This window comes from Pecten maximus, chromosome 3 (assembly GCF_902652985.1).
Source record: "Pecten maximus chromosome 3, xPecMax1.1, whole genome shotgun sequence".
Classification (NCBI taxonomy): Eukaryota; Metazoa; Mollusca; class Bivalvia; order Pectinida; family Pectinidae; genus Pecten; species Pecten maximus.
This window is the reverse complement of record NC_047017.1, coordinates 43,729,292-43,757,181: the sequence shown is the minus strand read 5'-3', so window position 1 is coordinate 43,757,181 and position 27,890 is coordinate 43,729,292. Positions and strand designations below refer to the sequence as shown.

The following is a 27,890-nucleotide window of genomic DNA, read 5'->3' as shown; positions in this document are numbered from 1 at the left end:
ACCCCAGAGCATGGGAGTGCCACAGTCCCATACAGTCTATTTGGATTTCTCTAAACATAGCATTTTCTGATCTTACCTTAAAAAAACCCTCTATTCATCACTAAAAATCACCTGTAACTAGTTACCCTAAACATTCTATGTCAGCTTTGCTCTATACCACTAGATTTTCCCCGATTCATTTTAGAAATGGTATTGGTTACTGAACATTTCCTATCCGATAATCGCCGTCTAACTGACCTCCTTGACAATTGCTGAGGAATCATTAAATGAATCAGAAGAATCCACCAAAGACTGCCGTGTGTTCTTCCTCACAAGCCGGCAAAGTACTCGGTCACTTTGACCTTTCGTTGAGATTCAACTTCGAGGTTATTTTTCCACTGAACTTCTGTCACGATAACGTTTAAGTATATTTTGCACAGTATTTTGAGCTTATTCCAACAATTGTTTCAATGTCCCTTGATGAAAATTAATTTTCTCTTTTATCGATGTTCGTCTGCTTCTGTTCGGCTATCAAATCACTTCCTCGAGGCGTCTTCTGTGATGGTGTCAGATTAAGGTTTAAATAGTAACACTGAAACCCCCAACTCGTCTGAACTTCAACTGGTACATGAGCAAACCATGCATAACATTTTATTGGATGTGGTAAACACGTTTTAGAGAAATACATTTTATATTGAAGAGTTGTGTTTATTTCATTTTTTACAAAGAGTATTTTGCGTACTGTAATACGGCCAGGAACTGAAGCTCTCCATTTCGAAACCAAAGCGACGGTATCGGCATACCGTATTGCTCGAAAAAAATACTGATTTTTTTTATTTCATTCTTTTACGAAATTTTTAATTGCGTTAACTGCATGTATCCCAAGACATCGGGATGCGTTTTTACGTGTGTAAACAGAGGAAGCGTCAATATTCCGGGAAATTCGCTTACGCATATGAAAAGTTATAATTGTTTTTGCTTTTCTAATGGCAACAATCGATTGACAAGTGTTGGCCTCGATTATAAACACCTTAACTCAGCAATGTCTTCATGTGTTAGTATGGAAAATTATCATACATATCAGATTACTTTAATTATCTATTTTTCTAAGATCCATTGTGAATCAGTTTAAACTGAAGGTTATTGTTATTAAAATACATTTATTGTTGACCCTGAAGGTTTTAATATTTACATGTATAATAAAGGCCTATAGTTTCCACCTAGTAATATCTATAGTAGAGTCTGATAACAGAATATGTAGCTGTAATGGATTAAGGTAAACTTGCCTTAGAGCTCCCTCGTCAATCGCTACTTCTTGCTTATAGGCAAACATGTCTTCGCTGAATGTACAAAAAATGAAAAAAATTCTTGGAGATCATTTGGCTTTAAAAATAGTATCTTCCTTTTTGATAAGATTTAACAATCAATACCATTGATTTCGTTATCCTTAACTTCAGTTCATACATGTATGCTAATAAAGTCCGCCCAATCTCGGATATTAAAGACTGGTTCGACAACATTTCCATCTGATGTGAAACTATCTCAATACCACCTGCAGAATGACCTTGATACAAATATTATAGAAACTACATGTCTATTAATATGAGGATAGTACATATAAACACACCGTAGTAATTATGTCAAGTAGAAATTAGTTGTCGACTGTATTTACATATGCCTTGCCTTTGTTTATAGCAAAAACAAACAATCGGCTATGCGAATTCCTGCGTGTAACACTGTTTCGTCATGACAGCTGATTTACCTTAACCTTCACTTAACTCTCTATTCGTGTATATTTTTCCAATGTTTATATATATATGTTTTTGTTATAAAGAGGCTATAGAGAGAACATCACCGATTATATCAGTCATATACAACAGGCGAATAGGATGTCCAAAATGAAATACATATTGATAAGTATGATTTTATGTAATTTTGGTATGTTAGTGGAAATATATGCACAGGATAGTTCAGAATTTGTTCTGGCAAAGAAACATATGTTAGATGAACTTGCAGACTGTACAGTGTCGATCACTGACCTGGCTGACGGTCGTGTCGATGCAACAGGGCCTGTCATCAGTATGCAAGACATACTAGGTACTTTGAATACCCTGGACGAGTTAGTTGGAGATGAATTAACATATTACCAACGGATTTTGGAGAATTTGACCGCCGCATCAACTTATGATATGAATCTCCGTGATACAACGTTACAACAGATTGATGAACTAGCAGACGACACTCTGCGGGAAGGTCAAAATTCGGAAGATACCTCGTCATGTGTCTCACAACAGCTAATCGGAGAGCATGTAACTGCCAATTATACACAATGGCGGGAACCGGAAATGGTCGGAGGTTACAGAAGAGGTAATTATTCATTTATCTTGGTAGTTCCGTAGTTGAATATTTTATACACTTAAAACACACAGAAACTTTGAGAATACATGTAATCGTATTAACCCGTGCTGGATTCTTCTTTTCGCTAGAATAAAATCAGACATTAGTGAAAATCACGTACAGCAGGTATATCGTTAATTTGTTATGCCGTTCTTAGTTAAAGCTGTATTTAAAGGAATTATTCTACTAAGTATTATTATATCAACTGTATCATCTCATGAGCAACGACAGTTGGTTTTCCTTGGAACATGTATATAAAGGTCTTAATTAATGATTATCCCGCTGTTAATGAACAGTCTTTATATATTAAAGCTTACGTCGTATATGTTAATGCATGAGCACACCATACTACATTACTTCTAAACAAAAGTATCTTCATTGTTAATGGGCAACGACTGAAAATGTTACAGCGTCAGACATAAAGCGAAGGGTGGCCAAACGAACTAAAAAAATCCACAGAATTTCTCTAAGGAAACAATAAGGCTATTAACGGTAATTGTTCAATTAAAACTGTTGCAGCAATAATGACGGTGCACATTTACTAAGCTTCACTGATCCGCGACGACATGGATCAGGATTTCGAGTTATGTGTATCCTGTTTTGTTTATTTGTCACTTTTATTTGATTAAGTTAACAAAAATATCTTCTACACACACAACAAAATCTAACATTTGCTTACTGTACTACAACTGTCCATGTGAGTTGTCTTTGCCACAGTGTTCGTATTAACAAAAGAAATGTATTGTTGTTTTGATGGCAAAAATGTCATATTGACGTACATGAGGTAAGCTAAGTGATATATTTAATTAGAAAAAGCAAAATGTTCACAACATTTAAAATGTATTCAACATTATCAACGTGAATTAGTACAGTACTGTATAGTTAAAATTGTAACCATGGTCTATATTTTATTTTATCTTTTTTTAACTTTCCATATATATAATTTCTATAGAATCAATTCGAAGAAAAATTTAAAACATATAAATTACTTTGTTAGCATGTAAATTATCATGAAGGATTTATTATTAGTTATTTTTTTTAAATACCGATATTTTTTTTCATTATCATTTATTACAAAACAGCTGCATTAACATATACATGAGTTTACGTAATATACAGCAGTAATAACTCACAATATGCATTCTGCAGAACGATATATCCTCTCATGAAATAATTAGGTTGAAATGATGTTCATATACACGTACATATATATTGCTAAGTTATATATCTATCTATATATTTCTATTAATGTATTGCCTTGAAGGGAATCAAGTTACTACTCGCTATTTATGATTTGTATTGAATGATGATATATCGTCATATTTCTGATATTGTCAGTTTTGCATATTGATTAGAGGTAATTCACTACAGGTAATATCCTTACGCTCGTACTGATACTTTAATAGATCTGTATACTGTGGTAGAATAGGTCACATGACGTAGTGGTTGATGTAAATGGTATAACTTTCATTCTCGTTAGTTAGCTATTCCTTCAAAGGTTAAATAACTATCACTCGTTGTACGACCTCTAATATAATCTAAAACGAAATATGACCAAAACGTCTTACAATAAACTTATTCTACAAACTTATGAATCATCAATCAAAAGGACGGATTTGTGTACAGCAATATGAACTTCCCCAGCGTATTTTTAGAAATATTAACATCATTATATCTGTACATGGATTACATTTAGTGGTAAAACTATTTTCATCAACGTAAACACAGCATTCCTTTCCCTAACAGTAACACACCAAAGTGTTCTTCCGAATGTATTTTTAAAACTGAATTACTGTGAATTGAATTTAAATGTATGAGGATGTTCTAGAAAAAAAATCAACAGCTATTTTCTATGAAAAAAACAGAAAATAAAAAAAAAATAAATAAATTAAGCATTCGATCTCAGAAAATGGCGTTGTTAATGATAATGTCACAGTCCAGAAACTGGAGTCTCGTCCAGGACAAGCTTTCACATTTTTACCTGAACCAATCATGTTATATACTGGTGTAACGTCGCCTCACTTTCGTCGCACTCTCAAATATAGCCTAAACACGGGGCTATTTATAGCGATCAACCAACAAGTTGTTTTCCATAGACTTTAGTGTTAATGTTTTAGAGTATATAATTAAGATTATTGAATTCAATCTAGCAATTGTGATTTGTAACAAAAGTTTAGGGTCTCATATAACATTTAATAAAAAAGAAGTTGTGTCTTTCAGTTAAGAATGTTTGCAAGGTAGCCAGGCTATTTTGAAATCGGAAGAATTTTGCAGTAAAAATTCTAAGAATTCTGACATTTTCACCTATTAAATATTATAACACGAACTTTTGAGAAAAAAAACTCAATTTGACTTACCTTATGACTATCAACATTAACTATAAATAGTTACCTATCAGGCTACATAATTATTTTTCTAACTTCATACCACACTAGTCAATCAGTGACTACCAAACTTTCTATCCCTTTCTCAACTCTGTATACACAGGCTGAACGTTTCCTAAGTCTATTTTCAATGGGTTAGTTGTTCCCTTATAGGAAGTATTGCCCTGGTCAAGCTGGATACCAGACTATCCATTTAAGTCAATGAACGATGGAATAAACATATAGACGTAATTATATTTTGGTATGAAAAAAAAACCCCAGTTTTCACGATATTTGTTGTTCTGTGTGTAAAATTTTTAATTAAGGAATCTCTTGTCAATTAAAGAAATTCTATGAAGCTGGGTCAGATTGGTCACCAATACATTGTAGAATGATTTATTCATTCTAACGTCCAAGTTTAGTTCCCTATCCTGAATTACTATAATGTAATATTCATGTAACGCTAATTTAAATTGTGAAAACAAATACCTTTCCGATTTGGAGTTGATTTCGGCCAAATGAAGCGATCTTTGTATCGTCGAAACATTCCTTTTTACTAACAATATCGATACAGTGAATATTCTAGATTAGATCCACTCTTGGTATGAGTTTGCATGTTTACATGATGTTTGCTTCATTGTGTTTACTGGTTTGAATATCAATATCATTAATGGAATAGTTCGAATCAATTCATGATGTATATGCTACATTATCTTACATTCCGTGCATACATTGCGATAATTGGAGAAGATAATGAAGACAAAGGGGCGAGGGCATCATATCCGTTTAGGAGAGCAGATGCTATTCAATTAACTGATCAATTTTGATAGAATGTCTCAACTATTTCGTTAATAAATGCTTTTCTTCTGATACCAATATAATCATTTCAGATTCCTGGGCACGTGGTGTATACAGATACAGTAAATTCAACGCATGCCCCGACGACTTCCGGTGCTCACTCGTACACATGGTAGTTCTCCCAGACGGCTCCATCGCAGTTTCAGACGCAGAGAACTATGAAATTCGAGTGTTTAGTATGCAAGGTTTTTTACTGAGGAAATTCGATGTTTTACCGTTAGATCCAAGATATATGGCGCACTACCAGGGATTTAAGATATTCGTACGTATGAAAAATCTTGATCGGGAATTATATCATTGCGGAAGTGGACTTATGGAAAATGACAATTAAGACGGTTATAGAATTTTTTGAAGACTTTACATGGGAATTCGCGTGCGCTAGTCCCTTTACAGTCGTTAATAATGTAATATTCGTTGGCTGCACACCATATCTATTTATGTATGATGTGAATGGGACACAACTACACAACTTCACTACTTCAGATCGACAGCGGATCTTTGTGTTCCACTCGGAAGAAGGCTCAGAACGGATTTTTCTTGACGCTCCACCCATACCTGATATGATTTCGAATCGACCCACGGTAATAAATTTTGCGTCCCCGACGGAACCTTTCTGCTCCCTACAGCATGTCACCTGGGCGCTGGCAGGAGCTGTGGGTGCTAGTAATACGGTTTACGCTGTCGAGGAACGCGAGCGATACAGAGTAAAGAAATACGGACCAAATTGTGAACCTGAAGGTACAGTAGTAGAAATCAACAGAAGTCATGAATTCGTCACGTTGGTGGTATTTGGGGACTTACTCGTGGCACAAGTTGAGGGGAAATGGAGAAGGCGCAGTAACAATATGATACAGGTGTTCAAATTGGGGGGTTAGCCACATGCAATGGATATAATTCAGCATTACCTTCTGTTTAAAATCATGTTAAAAATGACCGCATTGCATTGTAGTTTTTTTAACATTGATATGGTGATGTTCGATTAAAATTTGATTTGCTGATTTTTAGCTCAAAATTCCATGGTTTTTTTGCTCGTGCACCAAAATGTAGGGAAAACGCTGTTTATCTTTTTTGTTTATGTTTAATCAACCTGCTATTTTTGACAGTATAATCAAATAGAAAATAATTTTGTAATGGTAAAGCTGAGGAAAATCATTGTAACTATCGAGTTTTTGTGTAATAAATTAGAACTTTTGATCTGAATGGTTTATGTAATATGTAATAGACAAGCTGCCAAAAACTTCAAATATATGGTATGTTTGAGATTTTGTCATGCTTTTGCTAAGTCCGCAACTAGATTATTAGAATTACTGATGGTCAATTATACCTACATGACTAAAGCTAATAAGATACTACAGGACTACATTGAACTTTTTTTTTATTAAAAAACAATTTTAAATATCTACTAAAAAAAGGAAAAAGGGAATTTAATGGCGACGGCTGCAAATGTTAGACGCTCCGACGAGTGAACAGCGGAAATTGAAGATTTCGGCTGTTTCTAATGATGCTACCTGCATATACTTATGCACTCACCTGGAAAGGGCAATTATTGACAATTTATAAAGAAATTCGAGATCGTTATAGGAAAGGGATTCCTTCAGGCATAATGCCTAGCAATGAGAGGGTTCCGGTCGCCAGAGGTCAAACTAAAGCAAATGCCAGTGAAGGATTAAGATCATTATCAACAACACGATCACCCGAGAAGCGTTTTAATACTCTATTGGTCGACGTGACCTGGACATATTAAGTATGTTCAGAGATTTATGTTAGCCCAGTGTCAGAGATGCAGAGGGTGTTTTCTATAGCGTGTCTTGGAAGACATGAATAGGAGTAGGAAATATTAACCAAATCAGACTCAATATGGTTATGTGCTCCCTGTCAAGTATCAGTGGAAACAAATTGTCTGAAAGAAATCAAAATAGAAGAGAAATTTAAAGAAATAATGACGGAATATGAGGACAGATATCAAATTCTGGAAAAATCAATGGCCAAGAAATGTGAAGAGGGAGGGAAATATTAAAGGAGGAGCTAGTACGATACTCATTAATATCAGGGGAATCAATAAGTCAGGACGACCACACATAAAAACCTAGCACGGAAACTCAGGATGTCATTACTGAGTTAAGCGAAAGTAAAATGAGAGAGAACAACTTAATAGTATATGCATTAAAAGAAAAGCAAAGCGGCCGATGAAAAGTTTCATACAAAAAAATTTAACTTAAATTAACTTGAAAACTCCAAGCAAAGGAGAGCACAATCAGTAAAGTTATCCGCCTGGGAAAGTTCCAAAAGAACAAAACAGATGATGCAGCAAAATCTCGAAGGCCACCTTTTAGTTTCGTTTGGATCACCTGAACTAAAAAAGGCCTTTCGGGATTATTAAAGAACTCAGGAAGGAGGTGTATATAATGCTGTAAGGAAAAGCAATGATCTGACGACAGCCGAACAGGAAAATGAAAAACCAATGAAGAATCGGAGGAATTTGTCCACCCAGGACTTCCGTGGAGCAGACAGATCATCCGAGATTACCAGTTAACCATATACCAATACAGATAGTCTACCAAACAAGTTGGTTGAACTAAAATCTCAAATAAGTTACTCAGAGAAAGATATACAGGTGATAAGTGTAACTAAAATATACATGAAAACAGCTGGTATCTACCGATTAGAACTTATTATACAACCATTGTATATGTTTATAGATGTCAATTCTGATTCGCTCCATAGAGGAGTTGCACTATAAGTCATCGAGGAGTTCAAATCTGTAGACGTAAATATGAATTCATCATTCAAGGAAAGGACAAAATTTAATATAAACGTTAAATATTGCATATTGATAGGGTGCATATATGAACTTAACACGCAGAAAAAAATGTTGAAGAACTATATCAGTTTTTTAATCTAATATCAAAATTCAACAATGAATATTTCCATGTAAGGATAATGAGAGATTTTAATTTCATCAACACAAGCACACAAAATGTATCAATCAAGAAGAATTCGTAAAATTGATTGTTTTATTTTTAAAGAAATGTACATACAATAAAAATAAAAAGGAAACAATAAAAAAAGGTTATCACGCGAGTAATACTGAGACATAGGTTTCAACACGAAAATGTGTTCAAGGTTCTTAAGGCACGAAAATACACAAACACGTAGTAAAACATTAAGTTGGTAGCGCGTATGATCTCCGAATGAAAATAAAAAAGCATAGGTCCTTTCGCCAGAGCACATGTTTATTTCTGGTGGCTCAGGTTTTCATCTAACAATAAAACTGCATTTGAACTTCACTCCAATTAAATATAATGCGTATCTCTAAACACTTCCTAATACCCCCCCCCCCCCCCCCCCTCCCCCTCCCGACACACACCCCAACCAAACACACAAACTGCCACATAATCCTATTACATCCAGGTATTGTTTCTATATAACACCTGTTATATCCCCCAGCACTTACCACCCCCAGCCCCCATCCCCAATTATATATGCATAAAAAACCTTGTCATCTATCCATACGCTAATAAAATGTTCCTTGGTGTCTAGATGTATATCGTACCGATAGCCACTACTGTTTATTTAAGAAAATAACAGTCTCGAACTATACCAATATCGGTTCAGCATGCACATGACAGGGGAATGGCCAGTCGTTTTGTAATTTCTATATCACCACACAAATTTTCATATGAGTACCATTCCGGGCACGTTATGAACCCCTTAACGTAATCACGCGGAGCCCGTGATGAGATTAATAGTGCATCGTTATAGTTTGCGGATTTGTGCGCATGCCCATTCTTGTTTCCTTTATCAGTAGTTTGGTGAATGGCTAGAATTGTGTTAGTCGTATCAACAACTTTAATATGATTACATCGCGCATGCGCAACAATCCAGTTGTCGTAGGCTGGTCTTCCTATAATTAAATCAGGAATGCTGTGCCATGCAAAATGTTTTGTTGTAATGAAGTAATCTTCTGATGAAATAACGAATAATTCACCTCTGTCTTTTGCCACCTTTTCCATATATTTATAAGAAACCAGTTCTTTATTTGTCAGATGCGGAACGTTGATCCTTCTTCCAGTTAGCATAACGTTCTCGTCATGGTTGAAATATTTTCGAGTGACTGACAAACTCTCTAACAATGTGTCCGTGAACAGTATATCGCCATTAGCAAATCCGTAGTACGGGGTGCTGAATTCCCTTATCACTTGCTGAAACATAGTCTTGAGCACTGGTATTCCGTCAATTCCAGCGTGGGTCACCGGAAATACTGTCCATCCGTGATCACGTGATTGTTTCGTAATTTGGCCATCATTTGTAAACATAACAAGGTTTATGTAAGGCATAAATGATGCCCAGTTTTGTAGCGTACGTAAAGTGACTTCAGCATGTGTAGGATCTACGGATGTAAACAGGGTCAGTATTGGTTCACGAATCGTTTTTCTGATATCGCTTTTAATGCTATTGCATGACTGTATCATATTACTCAAAGAATGTCGGAATTTCTTTACCTCTTCTGGATTTAGTTTATCCTGTAGACATCTTTCGGAAAGTTCCTCTTCAATTTTTGTAACACCTCTATGCGATATATATGACGTCATTATTTTAAGATAGTCGTCCATGTTACAGATACTGATGACTTCTCGATTCTGTTTCATTGCAATTATACTGATAATTGCGATGATTATTGTACAAAAAGTGAGAATTGCAAATACGGATAGGAATTTATCCATGGCGGCACGAAACTGGAGATATTTTTATATCACGTGTGATGACGTCATCAGGCTAGGCGTGAAATTCATTGGGATAACTGTGGAATTCAGATATGTGCTCCGTCCAACCTGAAGTAGTAATCAGAAAGATACAATGGCTTTCGCAGTTATACGTATATCACATATGGTACACATAAGGGATACTGGACAATGATGGACGGACGGACAAACGGACGGTTTGATAGTTACATATACATGATATATATACGTAGACAAGAGAGGCACAGACTCGGAGACACCTTACAGAGGCAGAGGGGCAATCATGAATGAGACTGAGAACAATTATTAAAACATCTCAATTTAGAGCTAATGCAAAATAAAATTGTTCAATGGATACACGAATCATGAAAGAGGAATTAATTATCTAACTTACGAAATCATTTATCCTTAATGCAGGTGTTGAATATATATGTATGTCCGGTGTTATAGTTAACACTGCATCCTACACAACCGGGACATATAACAAACATCATATTTAGGATTAAATGTGTATAATAAATATTATCAAAATAGCTATGAATATAAAATATTATGTGTATAATTAACATTACAAAGCTAGTTATAAACATTTTGTATTATGTGTGTATAATAAATATTATCAAAATAGTTAAGAAATAATGTGTACATGCCTTTGTATACTGTACCTGTTTCTAACCGGAAGTAGGTAATGCCTTCCAGGTATTTTATACACAGCCACGTTCACCGTAACAGCCAAACACATTGTAGTATTCCTTGTTATAACATTGTGTATACTACAACGACTGTCCCTGTGTTCTGTCGCCTTTCATCGTTTATAATAAAAGAGGAAGGCACTGTTTAAAACAGAAATACAAATCGATTCAGAGTCAGGGGAGCCGGTCCTGTAATCAGCTTACGTGTCTTAGATTGCCCGATGTCGTTTTTATCTGAAGGGCGGACGGAGCAGCTCGTCAATCATCGGGAATTTCTGACGTCTTTCTTCTCCGAATTAGGGGGCGTCTGTAAAACCGTTTTACGGCCAATACGGTCAGTATCAACACCTTGTAAGTGTAGCAGGGTAATATTTTCTCCAGGATCAATGACTATCCCGTTCCTAAATAATCTATATAATACATAATATTAATATGTAATGCCTATAAAATGACTTTTAGAGCAATGTATCTTATATATTTTATCCAATAGTATATGATCTAATTTAAACAGCATGTAACTTATTCATTGTATGTGAATCCTGATACAACAAGTCAGTTATATGATAACAATATGTTTATTAGATGGTAAAATATGCCACTGTCATTGTGATGTTATTTGATGTTGTTTGATAGAATACGGAAATAAAACCTCCAAACCAACCATTACGATAGCTTCCATGGGTATAAAGTATGTTCTCCATGTTTATTGATTGTCTGAATTAGTATGATTGTGGACTTAAATTCCGTATATCACAAACCAGTTTTGGATGACATTTCAATAAAGGTCTGATGAAGGTGACAGTGTAGTCATCGAAACGTCACCCTTAAATCATACACTGGTTGTGATATACCAAAGCCAATTACTGGTTATTTGTCTGATGAAGGTGACAGTGTAGTCATCGAAACGCCACCCTTAAATCATACACTGGCTGTGATATACCAAAGTCGAATAAAAAATGTTAAAATTTTTTGCAATAAGTAAGTGGCTTGACATGTTTAACGTTCCCACTACATTTATAATTATATGACAACGGTGATGTGGGAAGAAACAGACACAAGAAAGGAAAGCAAGAGAATTAAAGGTAAAAGTAAAAGATTCTTAGTGTTGCAACTAGGAAATTGGTTTTAGAATTGACTAAAAAGTACATTATACATTGTACAGGGAAAATTTACTACCCTATACCACTGCACCTTCACATAAGTCGCCTTCTACGATTCTTGGATTCTCAAATGTCACTTAAACAGGAAAAAGCGCAGGACCTGCATGTTACCCAAAAATGAGTACACATGTACTGAGATGTTTGATCACCACAAAACAAAATGATTATGGACATAAAATGCTAGCTCCCAATATATGATTTTATATATGACATAAAACACACATTGTTTTATTATCTTAATTATAAATGAGACTATATTTTAATTACATTGGGAATAAATGTTAATTCAAAGGGTTACGTTACGGTGTCCTCATTTTCTGAGCGATATGATTACTAAAATTGTATACAAACTAATTGGAAATCCATAGCAAGGAAAGTAATATGGTCCTGGTTGTTACTCTTTTAGGAGAAATAGAAGACCGACTTTATCAAGTTCAGAAGGAATGCTTAAACACCTATAGTTGGACTTCAATACCCGTGTACTTGTTTCTTAACTGAACTTTTTATGTCGCCCAAAGTGACTAAGTGTTAATCAATGATATTCGTTTTATAAATTAGACATTAACTATTTTCTGTCTGCTCTCTAAAAGGGACCCAGTATTAAATTACTACCTAATCTGTATTTTGTTGTTGTTGTTGTTTTTGGTTGTTTTTGTTTTTGTTTTGTGTTTGTTTGGTTTTACTCAGAATGGGCTCTTTATCATCGTCGGTACCATATACATTGTATATATGATTTGAAAACGAAACTGTCCGAAATATGCACTAGGTATCACTAACAGGTGATGTTAGGTGTATATGGCATGGATAAAGTTTTTGATTATATGAAATGGTACATAGTAGTATGGTATTTTAGCACCAAGAGATATTTCATTCTCTTACATTTCGGATCACTTCTATTGATTCTTTTTATGTCAATTTCTATACTTGTCATTTACCAAACTCAACTAGCATACGCTGGTGTTCTCTTTCATACCAAATTTATTACGACAAGCAAGTAATGTCTTTCTATCTGGACTTCTTCATGTATTAACTTTCACATTCACTCAGTTAAATTCTAGGTGTGTTATTAACGTCAGACATGCTGTTAATGAATATTTTGGCAACAATCAGAAGGACCATGTCCTGCTGGGTCATTAAAAAATACATATGGAGTAGCATGGTGTTGCGAATGAATTATTTAGTATCTTAAAAAAACATTTGCAAAAAAATAAATAATTAAATAAAAAATTATGTTAAAGAGCGCAAAGTGAAGTATTTTCTTTCCTTCTTTCTCTAATGCTCTATTCTAGCATGTACTTTGTTATATTGACAAGTCCAGATAACGGTGTTTCTATAGTTTCGGGATTTACCAATATCTTGATATTCACAAAACACAAATATATTTTGATGTTTCAAAAGTTAACTAATATCACTTAAATAACATTTTGTATTCGTGTTTATTCCCGATGAAATCAAACCTCTCAATGTAGCTCAAATGTAAGCTTCCGGAAGCATTTATAGTATCTCTTTTGAAATGGAAATTCGATCATCATTTAAGATATACTCTAAATCTGAACTAAAATGAAACTCATTAATGTAATGTGTGGGAGATTTGGCCCTGCACTGATTGCTTTTCTTTGTCTTTGATGGAAAGGAAAACATCACCTATCATCTGTCAGACTTATCTGGAGACTGAAGTAGAATTAACCTAGGTACTGAACAAAATGAAATCTCCTGTAGTATTTATTGCACGTTCTATATGAGATTTATAGCCCCATGTTCCCCTGGTCAATGTATCGGGATCATATATCACACTGTTCAAAGGTCGTTACAGTAAAATTGGGATAGTTTGGTGTTGTAGGAGTTTAAGAATGAAATAGAAAATATCAAAGACGTAGTTTATAATTTGAATTCTTAACTCATTCTTTGTATCTTAGCTATATTTACATCATCCGCTCTGTTGTGACAATAAGGTTACTTGGCAGTGTGATTGAAGTATTCATTTGTTACGGTATGAAAATGAAATAGACACGTAGCTCCCCTATCTGTACTAGCAATATCGGTATTTAGTCTTATCTGGCTAATATTGATATTAGATTAACATGTCTGCAACCTTGAGGTCACTAAATATATGCATCGCAGACAGATCCTAACTCCATGTCTAGTTTATGTTTATTGTCGTTGCCTGATAAACGATAAACGATGGCCGCCGACGCCATCTCTAAATGCACCGATTCGAGAATATATAATGTAAGCAAGTGTGTTGGCATCATTACTGTTTTTTATGATGTAAAACGTTGTTACCTAAAGGGAATTGGCTAGATTATCTGTCATTATGTTACCCATGGTATGTTATATATTTAACAACGATTTATTTCGTTTTCTTGACTGTAAGGTTTTGATGAAAGGATTTTGTTAAATTATTGTTAAGCTAGAGATAAGATTTAGCGATAATTCGTACTTGTTGGTTGGAGGTCTTTAACACTTTGTTATCGTGACGTCATGTGCTAACGGTTATTAACAACATACCTTTTAGGTTTTTTGCTATACTGAAAGTCTCCATATGACTCCATACAATAATTGGCTGTACGACATATGTCAATAGGAACCCATTCCCTCCTTTCTTCAGGTTAGTATAGTCCTACTGAGAATAAATTAGCGTATACGCAGTGAAAAAATTCTCAGCGGATTAAGTGTAGAAATCGGTACCATAATTAATGACGTCGTCTATTTATGACGTAATCGGAACGTCAACTAGACTGCGCCATTTTGCAAGGACTGAGCAACGCCTTTTAGCGTTTTCTCATGTAACCCGATGGTATCTGCACAAAAAGCTAACGTCAAGAGAATATTTTTAACGTTAAGAGAATATTTTGTCAAAAACTAAACTGAATATTGAGGAAATGGATGCATATTTAACTTCTCAACGAAGTATGCTAACAAGAAATGGCTGAAGCGTCCACTTCCAACATTTGACCACGTCACTACTAAATCTGTGTCAATTTCCGCTGTGCTTGACAACCATAGTTAATCTGAGACGGACATTGTGGATTATGGATATATCGATTAATTAAAAACGTAAAATGTATTGAACAAAACCACGGCTGCCGTTGTTACCAACGCCGCAAAACACATTGAATGTTATTTTCTTCGTAACATAGGAAATGTTCGTTATGAGTAAATGTTACTCATAACTGATAAGTTATTTCGTGAGATTTACTGGTAGAGGACAGTTAACTGTCATAGTGATGACAATTGAACAAATTCACTAGAAACTGCCATGTTACACGTATCAACGAGAACAGATGAAAGTTTACTAATGTATCATTTTTCTTAAACTTCAGCTTTTTCTAGTTTGTAATGACAATAAGCATTGCCTACTAGTTTTAACGTTTCACTAATCTGCTCAGATTTTTTCTTTCGTTCTTTCTTTTTTTTAGATACTCTTTTCTTTATATGAAAGCATTTGGCATTATGAAGAGAATCTCTTGACTAAGAGCAACAAAAGTAATAATGTATGTTTATATTATCAGATCACACTTCGATGGGATACAGTTCAAACATGGCACAATAAAGCATTGTCATAGACTAAATAATACAAAAGTATACACGTACTTCCAATTTAAAAGATGAAACAACGTAAAAATATAAGCTTGTTTTAGCATTGTATGCAACTAAAAACATGTGGATATTCTGATAAGTGAAAGCACAATAGCTATCAGTCTAGAATGAACCGATAAATTCTTATAAAGAGAAAACATATAAAGTTAACTACTGAACACAATATTTTGGCAATGATTGTCTATGAATAATGTCTATATCACCGCAAAGGGACTCATACAATTTCCACTCTGCACATGTTACGAATCCGCTTTCGTATTTTGGAGTAATACCAAGTCTGACAAGATAGTGATCGTTGTAATCTGCATCCGGACGTGTTATACCTTCCTGGTTGCCTTTTGCTGTCGTCTGGTGAATGGCAGGAATTGTTTCCGTCGCATCAATGACGGTAGCTTTAATTTTTCGCGCATGAGATATTATGTAGTTATCATAAGCGCGTCGACCAATCACAAGTGGGGGGATATCGGCCCATGGAAACCATTTTGTTGTAAGAAAGTAGTCAGCAGAATGGATTTCGAAAAGTTTGCCACGTACCGTGGCTGCTGCGGCTATATTTGGAAATGACGCAGCTTCTTTTAGGGATACATTCATTACATTTGTCCTGATACCGGATATAAACACAGATGTCGGAGATTTGAATTTCTCTGCAATCAAATAAAGGGAATCCGATAATGCATCTGTAAATAAGATATCGCTATTGGCATAGCCATAAAATGTTGAGTTTATGTTAGATATGACAGTCTGAAACATGGTCTTTAAGACCGGGGCGCCACCAGCGGCGTGATGCATGATAGGATACGTTGTCCACCCATAATCCTTTGCTTGAGCCGACACAACACTATCATTTGTAAACATAACCAGGTTAAACTTTGGTAAAAATCTGCTCCAGTTCGCTAATGTTTTTTTATGAACTTCTTGCACATGTTTTTCGTCTTTCCATGACGTAAATAATGTGAGAATTGGCTGGTTTGAGATTTCCCGATGTGGCGATAACAATAGCCTCCTTGAATTGCATTCGTGAATCAAATCTCTGATGGCTTTACGGAAGTTGTTGATAGAAGATTCCTCCTGGTCTAGAAATGAGCGAGAACAGGAATCTGGTAGATGTTCAGCTACAGAGCGTCGACCATTACTAGAGATGAAATTCGCAGACATTTGTAGAAAACTAGTAAATGAACATTGAGGTTTTGTGTTTAGTCTTTTCCATGATACAAGGAATACAAACAGATTAATCGCTCCAAGTACCGCTACGACCGCCAAAACCTTCCGTATCAATCCTTCTTTTGACATGGCACTTCAACCAGTCTCACCTGCTTTTTCCTGCTAGGGTTCTTCTTTATAAAACACCATTGTCTTACATTTTTCCTGAAAAAAAAAACATCAAATGAAAAATTGGATTATGTTATATATCGACAGCTATTACGTCTCAAAAATGATACAAACTCGTACCACTAACTTAAAACCGTATAACGTGTTTATTACATAGTCAGTTTTGTTCTAGTACTGTATGCACATAAATTACAAATGCCTCTTCCTTTTATGTAGCATAGGCTATAGATATCAGATTTAACTATGTTTATAAGAATCCAATGTACATTGTACATGTACAACTACTAGAGTGTCCACAAAACGTAATACCGTAAAACATATAATTTGATGTTTTGCTTTATTTCTGGTGTTTTTACTGAACTGTCTGCATCTATATAAGCGCAACAGCGTCTTGTGTATTTTTTTTTTTTTTTTTTTATGCGGGTGTTACAAATCATGACTACTTCTACCCACTCAAAACCTGAAAATGCAGCAAAGAAAACGATTTGATTATGGTATTTTCGATAAAATGATTTAAGGTAAATCATTACTGTTAAAACAAAATATTTCAAAATGAAATTACAAAAAAAATTAATGAATTCGCTGAAGTTGCATTGATACTAAACAACAAACGCCCAGTATGCAGCAAAAGAAAATAAATTCGAATCAATGTTGACTGAAGCAGATTGAAAAGTTGTATGAGATTGATACCAGTTGTTTGTGCGTTTTATGACTTTTAACCAATAAATATTCATACATTCAGCGATCAGTGCAGTAATATTGCGTCTCACACGTTGGCCATTCAGCTTTAATGCATGGTTTTACTGTTACACGTAAACGCAGTTGTCGTGAGAAAGGTATTAGGATTCCTATGCTTTCATTAAGAGAGAGCAAAAGCTTAGATCTCTTCGTTTTACAAGGGAAAAGTGTACACCGAGCGATCTATGCTATCGTCGAGTTAAACCACAATAAACAAAATCTTATTATACTATTGCCAACAAAGGTTTTATATTTCCTTTTGAGTATCAGGAATCCATTATAAAACCTTTACGTATTGGTACTTTAGAATCAACCGCCGCGAATAAATTATTTTGATGCAACCTTAATGACTGTATTAATTATCTTTAGAATAACTGTCTGTGTGAATGCAAGATCAAAATGAAAGTCTTAACCAGATGATGCATTTACAAGACTATTTTAGCTTGGGAAAGTGCGAAATTCTTTTCAAAATAATTTTGTAATAAAAAGATGTCGGGGAATAATTTTATTAAAACCACAGTAGATACGATGTAGCTTTAAGGAGCTTTAAAAAGGTCTATTGGAAATTCTGTTAAGATGTCTCTTTTCAGAAATGATTATTTCAAATTTCGTTTTATATTCAATAATGACTTAAAACTCTCCTATATGTATTTTAATTGAAAATATTCAACATTTTGATATGATCATGCTCCATGTATACAGTTCAGTTCATAACAAATGAATGGATTTTCTCCACACCCCTGATGAAGAGAAAAAAATATTTTTCATTAATATTATATTTTTGATGAAATATGACCGTATAAATAGCATGGGGGCAGCCGTTTTGGATTAGTTTTGCTGGTGACTTGCATACATCAGAACATGCCACAGTAGATATTAACTTCGAGTAACATCTCTTTAATCGGGATTTATTCTTGAGAATGCCAGTTTCCATGGAAGAGACGGTTTTAATAAAGAGTATGCATGTTGTTTTTTTTTCTCTAAATTTAGACAAGATTTTGAAACAGATCGTTAATAATCTATCACCCTTCCCCTTAAAACTTAGTTAGATTTTGTGGCCATTCTCAAATGACACGGAATTTTCATAGGAACGAAATTTTATAGAGTTTAGGGAGGCTTACGTCACGTCAACTATTTCAAAAAATGGAATTTGTGGATGTCAATATAACCGAGGGGTTCTTTCTCATTTTATCATGGTTTAGTCCGGTTGTGTTTGACCGAATACATTTCAATGTGACCAGATATGACATAAAGAATATTGAAAAAAGAAATATTAGGTGATATATATACTGGATTAAAGGTATATTGAATTGTTCCTTTTACTTAGAATTTCGTTGAAAGCTAACATCAGATACATGCGAATTCCCAACCTATTTCAAACTGGGTTATATTTATGGTTCCAATAAAACATACACAATTTTACAACATTATTTGTTATAAAGCTTAAGTGTGTTGTCTAACATGCGCCTTCTTTATACATTCTGAAATAAAAACAATGTAACTATAAATCATTTGCTGCAGACTTTATCAATGTTTTACTTCATATCTGAAAGTTAAATGAATATTTCACATGCTCAGATCCCACAAACACCGGGAAATTATATTCATTAAATCAATGGACTCAGGGCGTAAACGATGATTTACATTTCATTTGCAATTTTAGCAGATAGCAGTAAAATTAATTTGCTTCAATTTAATAACAGTTTTGCAATTGTATTATATAAATTTGGATGTGCTAAGGTAAGTTTGTGCATTGTCTTTATATATATCACATACACAGACAGGTCATTTCATACACACACAGTGACTAGAGAATAATATTCGCCTGAGGGCATGCCTGCATCAATTCTACTACATCAGTTAATCCCGACATGTGGTGTTAAACGCTAACAAAGAAAAACACATAGAAAAATGTCATTTAAGATAACATTACATTCACAGACACATTTAAAATCATTTCTTCTAATAACACCAACAGATGACTTACCTGTATAATTGCAAGTAAACAAGTGTCCGCTAAATCTCCCGGTCTGTTGAAGGTCTTAACTCGTATGGGCCTTTCCCATGCAAACTCTTGTCATCAATCAATGTATTCATGGGGGCTGTCTCGAAAGTCATTTCTGTATCACCTGCGTGCTCTAGCTTGCGTTTTTCTCCTTGTGAGATATACATACACCCTAAAAGGAGAGGTTATGCAGCACAGGAGCACTGGGAGACAAATATCCATCGATAATATTTGATTAAATAATCTTTTCAAGAATGCATGTCAGAGTTTTTTTCGAACCGATTTGTCGGGACGAAAATGAAGTAAACTTGGAATTTGTTTAGCATATGAAATCGTCTCTGACTCTTAAGTAGGAATCAATTCTTTTGTCGCTCTGATTCGCTCAGGGTTGAGGCAAGCTACATGTGCCCCTTTTTGAACACCTTTTAAGATCGAAGACTTGACCACCTTACTCGTCTTGTTATTCAGTTACCCGTCGTACCATTGAATATCTGCTTACGTCATATCTACTTTGACATAATTATAGGCATGTCTTTTGAAATTGAAAGACAACATATCTCAACTTTATGGAAAATATTATAATAAATACAGTTTATGAGTAACTATGATGATAAGCTGTATATTTTGATATATTCAGAACTTACATAATTCATCCTTTAACCATAATCCAAAAGATTTCAGATACTTTTTTAATGATTAATGAGAATACATAATGTACTGGATAAATGGTATCGTATTTCACCTCTTTATCTGGTTAATTGATAAATAACGGGCTTGCTGTCTAATACTACCTTGATGTTTAAAAGTAATGAACAAATAAAAAAGGCTCCTTTTTCTTCCAATCTGAGAAAAAGCCAAAAATACTATTTCGTAGAATAGCAGACTACCGTTACTTTTGTTGTGTTATGTAACCCTTAAGAATTCTTACCTCTCAAACTTAATTATGTTTGTTGATAAATACGCTGTTTATGTTTAATTAGCTATTTATGTAAATTGTTTACATCAATTCTCAACAAAAGAGTATTAGGTGTCTGTACCAGACATGACATTTTAACGGACGCTCAATTCGGATTCAGACCTGGTGTTAGTACAATTGATGCTATATTCGCTTTGCAAACTATAATTTTGAAAGCTTTGTCTAAGAAAAAACGTCTCTATTGTTGTTTCGTATATTTTCGTAAAGCGTTTGACTATGTAGATAGAGTAAGTCTCTGGTACAAGCTGTCCAAAATAGGTATTCGGGGGAAATTTCTGGCAACGGTCAAATCTCTTTATACTTCAGTTAATCTTGTGTTTTAGTTAATGGAAATTGTTCAATTTTTTTCCTCTAATAACGTCGGATTGATGCAAGGGGAAATTTTGTCTCCTTTACCTTTTTCTTTGTTTATAAACGATTTTGATAATAGTTTTATTGAAAATGGTGCTCCTAGTTATGATTTTGGAGAATTGAGTATATTCCTTCTCTGTACCCTGATCCTGATGATCTGGTATTGTTTTCTGAATCAGTTGAAGGGTTGCAAGGGCTTTTAAACAGTTTAAATACCTATGCAGATAACTGGAAGTTAACAGTTAATACAGAAAAAAAATAAGATTGTTATTTTTCGTAATGGTGGCATAGTTAAAGTAAACGAAACTTGGACTTTCAATGTGGAATTGCTTTCAGTAGTTGATCAGTTTTGTTATTTAGGCACCCTCTTCCGATTCAACAATAAATTTAGTTTTATGTCTAAACATGTAGCTGAACAAGGACGAAAAGCTCTTTTTACTCTTCGCTCCAAATGTAATAATATGAGTTTGAATATCAAAACTATGTTGCACCTTTTTGATACATATGTCGGAAGTATTCTTTTTTATGCCTGTGAAATATGGGGAATTAATAAAGCGCTTGAAGTAGAAAAAAATTCATTTGGAATTTTGCAAAAATTTACTTGGTGTAAAGAAATCTACATGTAACGCTATGGTATATATTGAACTTAGGTCGCCAATCGCTAGCTAATACACAATTGTTAAGGATGTTAAAATATTGGTTTAAATTATTAAATTCGGATAATTGTATCTTAACTGAGGCGTATGACTTTCTTTACAGGGAAACGGAGAAGGAACGTCCTAAGAAAAATTGGTTAGTTTTTCTGAAACGAAAACTATTTGAGCTAGGTTTTGGTTATGTCTGGGCGAGACAGACACCCACCGACATTTATCTCTTGCCTATAATTAAACAGAGAATTGAAGATCAGGCCAATCAAAATTTATTTATTTAATACAAGCCTCGAGTAAATGTGAACTCTATAGGCATATGGTTGATAAGGTGGCCTTACAATTCTATCTGAGTAAATCATTACCAAAACAACGAAGAATTATGATTACTAAATTTCATCTATCTGCCCATAATTTAGCTATAGAATCCGGAAGATACAGGAATATAGAAAGGTGTTACAGATATTGTCCATATTGTAATTCATTAGATGTTGAAGATGAATATCATTTTCTACTTGTCTGTCATTGTTATACTGATATTAGGAAGAAATATATAAAGAAATATTTTTGGCATAAGCCATCAGTTCTCAAAGTTATCGAATTATTAAACTCAAGAAGTCAGAAAGAATTGAATTTGTTGGGGAGATTTATTTCAGAAGCCTATAAACTTAGAATTGTGTAACTACATTATTACTGCAATGTATTTTTCAAAGTGCTGCTCTCTGTCCGATATTTGTATGTTCTTCAATCTGTCCGTTCGTCCGTCTGTTCCATTATTTTGATATCTGTACAGGTGTAAGAATTAACCGTTCAATTTCGATATACCTTAGTAAATATAACTACATATTAATTCAAAGTATTATCTAATGATTATATGTATGAAATTTCATATCATTACTCTAGGTGGAAAATGTGTACCGCTTTAGTATTATGTAACATGTACACTGTAGAGTGTGAGATTTTGTGTAAATGTATCATGTATATGTATATATGTCTGTTAAAAACCGATGGGCCGAAAGGCCTAAGGTAATAAAAGAATTGAATTGAATTGAATATCTTGATAATCATGATATGTTTTCTAAGTAAAACCATTTTGAAAGATACATGTAATTTGTTTTCGAATTATCGTTTCATGTAAAATGTAAAATGAATTTACGAAATTACATATCATTGCACCATAATATGATATTGGTCACTCTCCTTTTTACATGTATAATTTATTAATTGATATGTTATCACATGTTGTCATTTTCACCTATGGGCCGAAAGGCCTACGGAATAAAATGAACTGATGTTTAATATCATTTTGCCACTCAACACCAAACGATGTTTATATAAAATATGAAATTTTCATTTATCATTTGAAATAAACATTTAGTACGCGAAGCATTAGACTTAATTATCTAATGTAACATTGAAAACTCACACTTTTTGTGCATTCAACACCTTACAGTCGAGTTCCTGAATAGATAAGAATATATATTTACGACAAAGTTGGAATTACACAGACATAAAAAAAATCTATATATTTTGAAGTTTTTTGTTTTGTTTTTGTTTTGTTTTTTTTCTTTCATATTTATCATGCCTTATAAGTATCAAGCAGAACGTTAATATGAAAAGTACTAATGAAGGTTTTTAACCCGTTCCAAAGGAAGCGTATTAAGGTCACATAAGAATATAAGTTTCGTGATAACAAAAGTATGTTATCTGGCGGCCACCACTTGAATATCTAATTTTATCTGCCAGCCACTAGTCGTATAGTGACATTACAATTTCCAATGCATGATTGTGGTGATCGAATATAAACAATTATAATAGTAAACATCCAAGTGTTGAATTTATTTTGCATTATACAAAATATTGTATCTAGGTTTACACGATCTGTTCATATTTCAATGTGATTATAATACCGTTCTGACAGGTTTATTGCATTCCCTTCCTTTAGTCCCTTCGTCCGTTTTCCGTCTATGAGCAACTATAAATTTGACAATATACGCAATCAGCAGATTATCAAAGCAGATTAAACATTTTAACCACCAGATATTTAAGCGGCGGCCACCAGTTACTTTAGCTACAGCCGCCAGATAAAATATTTTTAGCAAATTCCTGTGTAACCTAATACACTTCCGTACATTTCAGTTCTAAATTTAATATATTTTTTAACACTTCTTTATATCTGATTTTGTCAACACTCAGCGAAAGTGAAATACAACTTTTAAGTATAAGACTGAGTATTTTGAATTTCAAATATAAAACAGTATCACCAGAACACCTTTTACGACAGATAAGCACATATGATGGAAACATTTCCAGCGGCTAAGGGATTATCACATGGAAATTTATCGTCGCGGAGGTGATACAAGGCAAAGACACAGGGACATATGCCTCGAATGTCCGTAAGACTTGTATGAGATATAGCATAACTTTCACCTGTAGCCTAAATACAATTTAATGCAAGCACTATGCAACATATTGTATACTCATTTATCTTCCTTACATCTATCTGGTTGATATAACAGACAGGTGTTGCGCTTCAAACTATGGACAAACCGACTACGAGCCCTTCAGGCATTAAGTAATCGTTTTTTGAGAACAAGTGGTGATTTTACGTGGATGTCGTCGACCACGCATGAATAATCGGGTCATTGTGAGGAAATTTGTTTACGGTTGTGGGTCACACACAGCAGCGGCGGATCAAGACAGGACGTGTGAAGTCAATGCAGGTGGATATATGACTAAGCACATAATGAGTGTCACGAGAAAATCCTGTCTATGTCTACCCTAGACAGTTAGATCTACCGAATAGTCAGGTCATAACTTTGAAGTAGGTACTTCAGAGCCATCAATGCGTTAAAACCCTTATTTACAACTACATGTATTTGTCCGGATATTGTCGGGGAGTTATGGGACTTTTTGAATTGTTGTTGTTGCTGCTGTTGTTGTTGTCTTTACAGAAGTTACTCATTAATAAATGCTATGCGTACCGCAAAATACAAAAGTAAATAAATGGAATGAAATGAAAAGGCATTGTAGATTAAAATAGCAATAGCTGATGCAAACATATATAGAAAATACATGTGTACTCATCAAACATTACATTGTGCAATATCTTCAAATAAAAATGACTCATAAATACATTGAATGAGAAATATATTTCATGATCGGTACATGAATTATCTGAAAGAAATGCGATGTTTTAAAGGCACGTACTCCCAAAGAAAATATATAACTTGTTTACATTGTGACCACTTTACAGATTACAGACTTAGTATATACCGAACAAATTATCGCGAATGAAAGACTAGAGGAAAGTGTGTATTTATAAAAAGTATAGGGGAAATTACCATAAATAATAACCGGGTCCGACGGACCAAGTTTCTATCCAAATTAGTCACATAATGCAACAGACGGGTTATCAGTCAACAACAACAATGACGGAAAGCCGAAAGCATCTGCAAAAAGAAACTGGGCTGAAAGGGGCTGGAATCGGCAAAACCTCAGGATTTCCTTAGGAGAAGAATTAATTCGCTGGGACTAAGCAAGAGAAGGAAATGAAACAGACTCTTATTCCGATTTTGCAAGACGTCTATTGGATTGCTGGTTAGCTTTTTCCGTATTCCTCGTACATTGTGAATTTTACCGATCTGATTTGTATCGTTGTTTTGTTATTTTGATATTGCTATATTCTAAAATAAGTTTTTAGTTGTATGTTTGTTTATATTTATTATTCATTATGATAATATTTTGCTAATTTGTTCAAATGAAGCATTTATAGGCAAGTTCAAGCATACTCGATATATAAACAACGGCCATGTGTGTAGTTTATGTGTAGTGTACGTTGGTGTAGCCTCGTTTTTGGTTCCGTGACAAATCTCCCGAAAAAATAAATGCGGCCAGTGATTTGTATTCACTGCTGTCGCAGGGATCCCCCCTTTCAATAGGCCTGTCGTATGGTCATTTTAATGTTAGGAGAGCGTGAATGAACATCTGGGATTGCCATTAATACATGTGTAAAACTAGAATGTTTTGTTATTTGGGAGTATGCGGATTTAAAACGTAAATGCAGGCTATTATTGTCAGTTGTTGGTGTCGTTACTTACATTGGTGAGTGATAATTCTCGGTATCCCCAGTAACACCTACGCTCGGTATTGGTGAGTGATAATTCTCGGTATCCCTGGTAACACCTACGCTCGGTATTGGTGAATGAAAATTTTCGGTATCCCTGGTAACACCTACGCTCGGTCTTGGTGAGTGATAATTCTCGATATCCCCGGTAACACCAACCCTCGGTATTGGTGAGTGATAATTCTCGGTATCCCTGGTAACACCTACCCTCGGTATTGGTGAGTGATAATTCTCGGTATCCCCGGTAACACCAACCCTCGGTATTGGTGAGTGACAATTCTCGGTACCCCTGGTAACACCTACCCTCGGTATTGGTGAGTGATATTTCTCGGTACCCCTGGTAACACCTACGCTCGGTATTGGTGAGTGATAATTCTCGGTATCCCTGGTAACACCTACGCTCGGTACTGTGATATACTGTTTCCATACCTCTGTCTCGACTACAGGAATTTATTACTCAAGTGTAATAGACCAATATTATCACGAAGAATTTTGATTGCTGAATTTATCTGGATTTCTTTCACTGTTTGTAAAAAAATACACAGCGTTATTCCGATAGATTCGACAAACAATATGCATTGCTAATGTTGTGTAATTTCAATGACATATTTTTTGTGAATTATTTATTAACTTTAAACAACGGTAATGGCTGTAAAACTTGTATACATTTTAATTATGTAGTTCATTGTTATTTACTTATTAATAAGATACAATTTTTAAACCTTACAAAAACGAATGATTACAATATGAATATATAAAAAAATAATTAAAGGATAAGTATAAAGGCCTGAGAATTATCTTATGTGAAGTTGAACTAAAAGCATATTACCTGCTCCTTGCTTACAGGCCGAATTGTAAAACAGATTATGATGACGCCCAAAATATCAATCAAGTACGGCTGAAGCAAAAAATGAGGTGACTTATAATGGTGTTTATATGTATGTATATATATTAAATCTGGTACTGTGGTAAATATTTAATTGGTCTTGATGTTTTGACACAAGTTAAAGAGAGTAAGTGTGGTTTTGACAGCCTTTTGGCTCAAAAACCGCCGGGATAACCTATATGAAATCAATTAATGAGGACGAAATCCAAACAAAAATATAGATTTGAAACGTGCAAAGGGAATAAATGGTAAGTCTTCTTCTGATTTTTAGACGACGTTCGCCATGCAAATCTAGGTCACAACCGAGGAAAGACACATTCTCCTGATGAGAAAAGGGCTAAGGGTGGTGAGTATTATAGTTGAATGTTGGGGATGTCTTGATAGTTGTGTTAGCAAATATTAGCTATACTTAAAAATGACGTATACCAACTCTTTTCACAAGTCGGTCATAGCCGAAATGTTCTATAATTTCGATGCTAGGAGACACTTGCACGATATTGATTAAGACCTAGTAAGTTTTTCACTACCCTATAGATGCACTGTACACGAACAAGCACTACAAACTAGACAATATATAAATTAAGGCTTACCAGTGTCATATGATTGTTATTATCAGTGTTATACATTTGTAAGTGACACTTTTATTGTATTTGGTCTAACTGTATCAGGCAATAAATGCAGCTTTTCGCCTTGTCTGGCGCCTTTGCTGTTGGGTCATAATACTCATTTCTGAAGTGATATAGCCATATTTAACACAGTTCACATCTGTTCGTTTTCTATCCTGAAAATCACGCGATACCGAGATCGCTATATGTATTTTTAACGCTTTAAAAAAACTATCGTTTTGATATCAAACATTGTCCTTTAGGCTATGGATCACGTCCCGTTAACACACAAACTACATATGAGAACGCCAGGGGAAGCACTGACTTGTGTTACGTGACTAATATAAAATATATCGCGAACGCCCTCTAGTGACCAAGAATTTGTCATTGACCCTGCGGTCATTGTTATTTCATTGAAAGGATATGTAATGTTTCT

General features: G+C 34.5%; 2 protein-coding genes across 2 annotated transcripts; both read right to left on the bottom strand.

Annotated features, from left to right (window-relative positions):
- Positions 1-8,989: 8,989 nt before the first annotated feature.
- LOC117324303 lies at positions 8,990-11,257 on the bottom strand. Its single transcript, XM_033880090.1, has 2 exons — positions 11,005-11,257; positions 8,990-10,429 (listed from the first exon to the last, which is right to left on the bottom strand). Exon 2 carries the CDS (start codon positions 10,319-10,321, stop codon positions 9,209-9,211), a length of 1,113 nt encoding a protein of 370 aa, XP_033735981.1. The 5' UTR covers positions 10,322-10,429; positions 11,005-11,257; the 3' UTR covers positions 8,990-9,208.
- A 4,413-nt stretch (positions 11,258-15,670) lies between these two features.
- On the bottom strand, positions 15,671-19,930 carry LOC117324302. The gene is made up of 2 exons (XM_033880089.1): positions 19,846-19,930; positions 15,671-17,156 (listed from the first exon to the last, which is right to left on the bottom strand). Exon 2 carries the CDS (start codon positions 17,079-17,081, stop codon positions 15,942-15,944), a length of 1,140 nt encoding a protein of 379 aa, XP_033735980.1. The 5' UTR covers positions 17,082-17,156; positions 19,846-19,930; the 3' UTR covers positions 15,671-15,941.
- Positions 19,931-27,890: the final 7,960 nt, after the last annotated feature.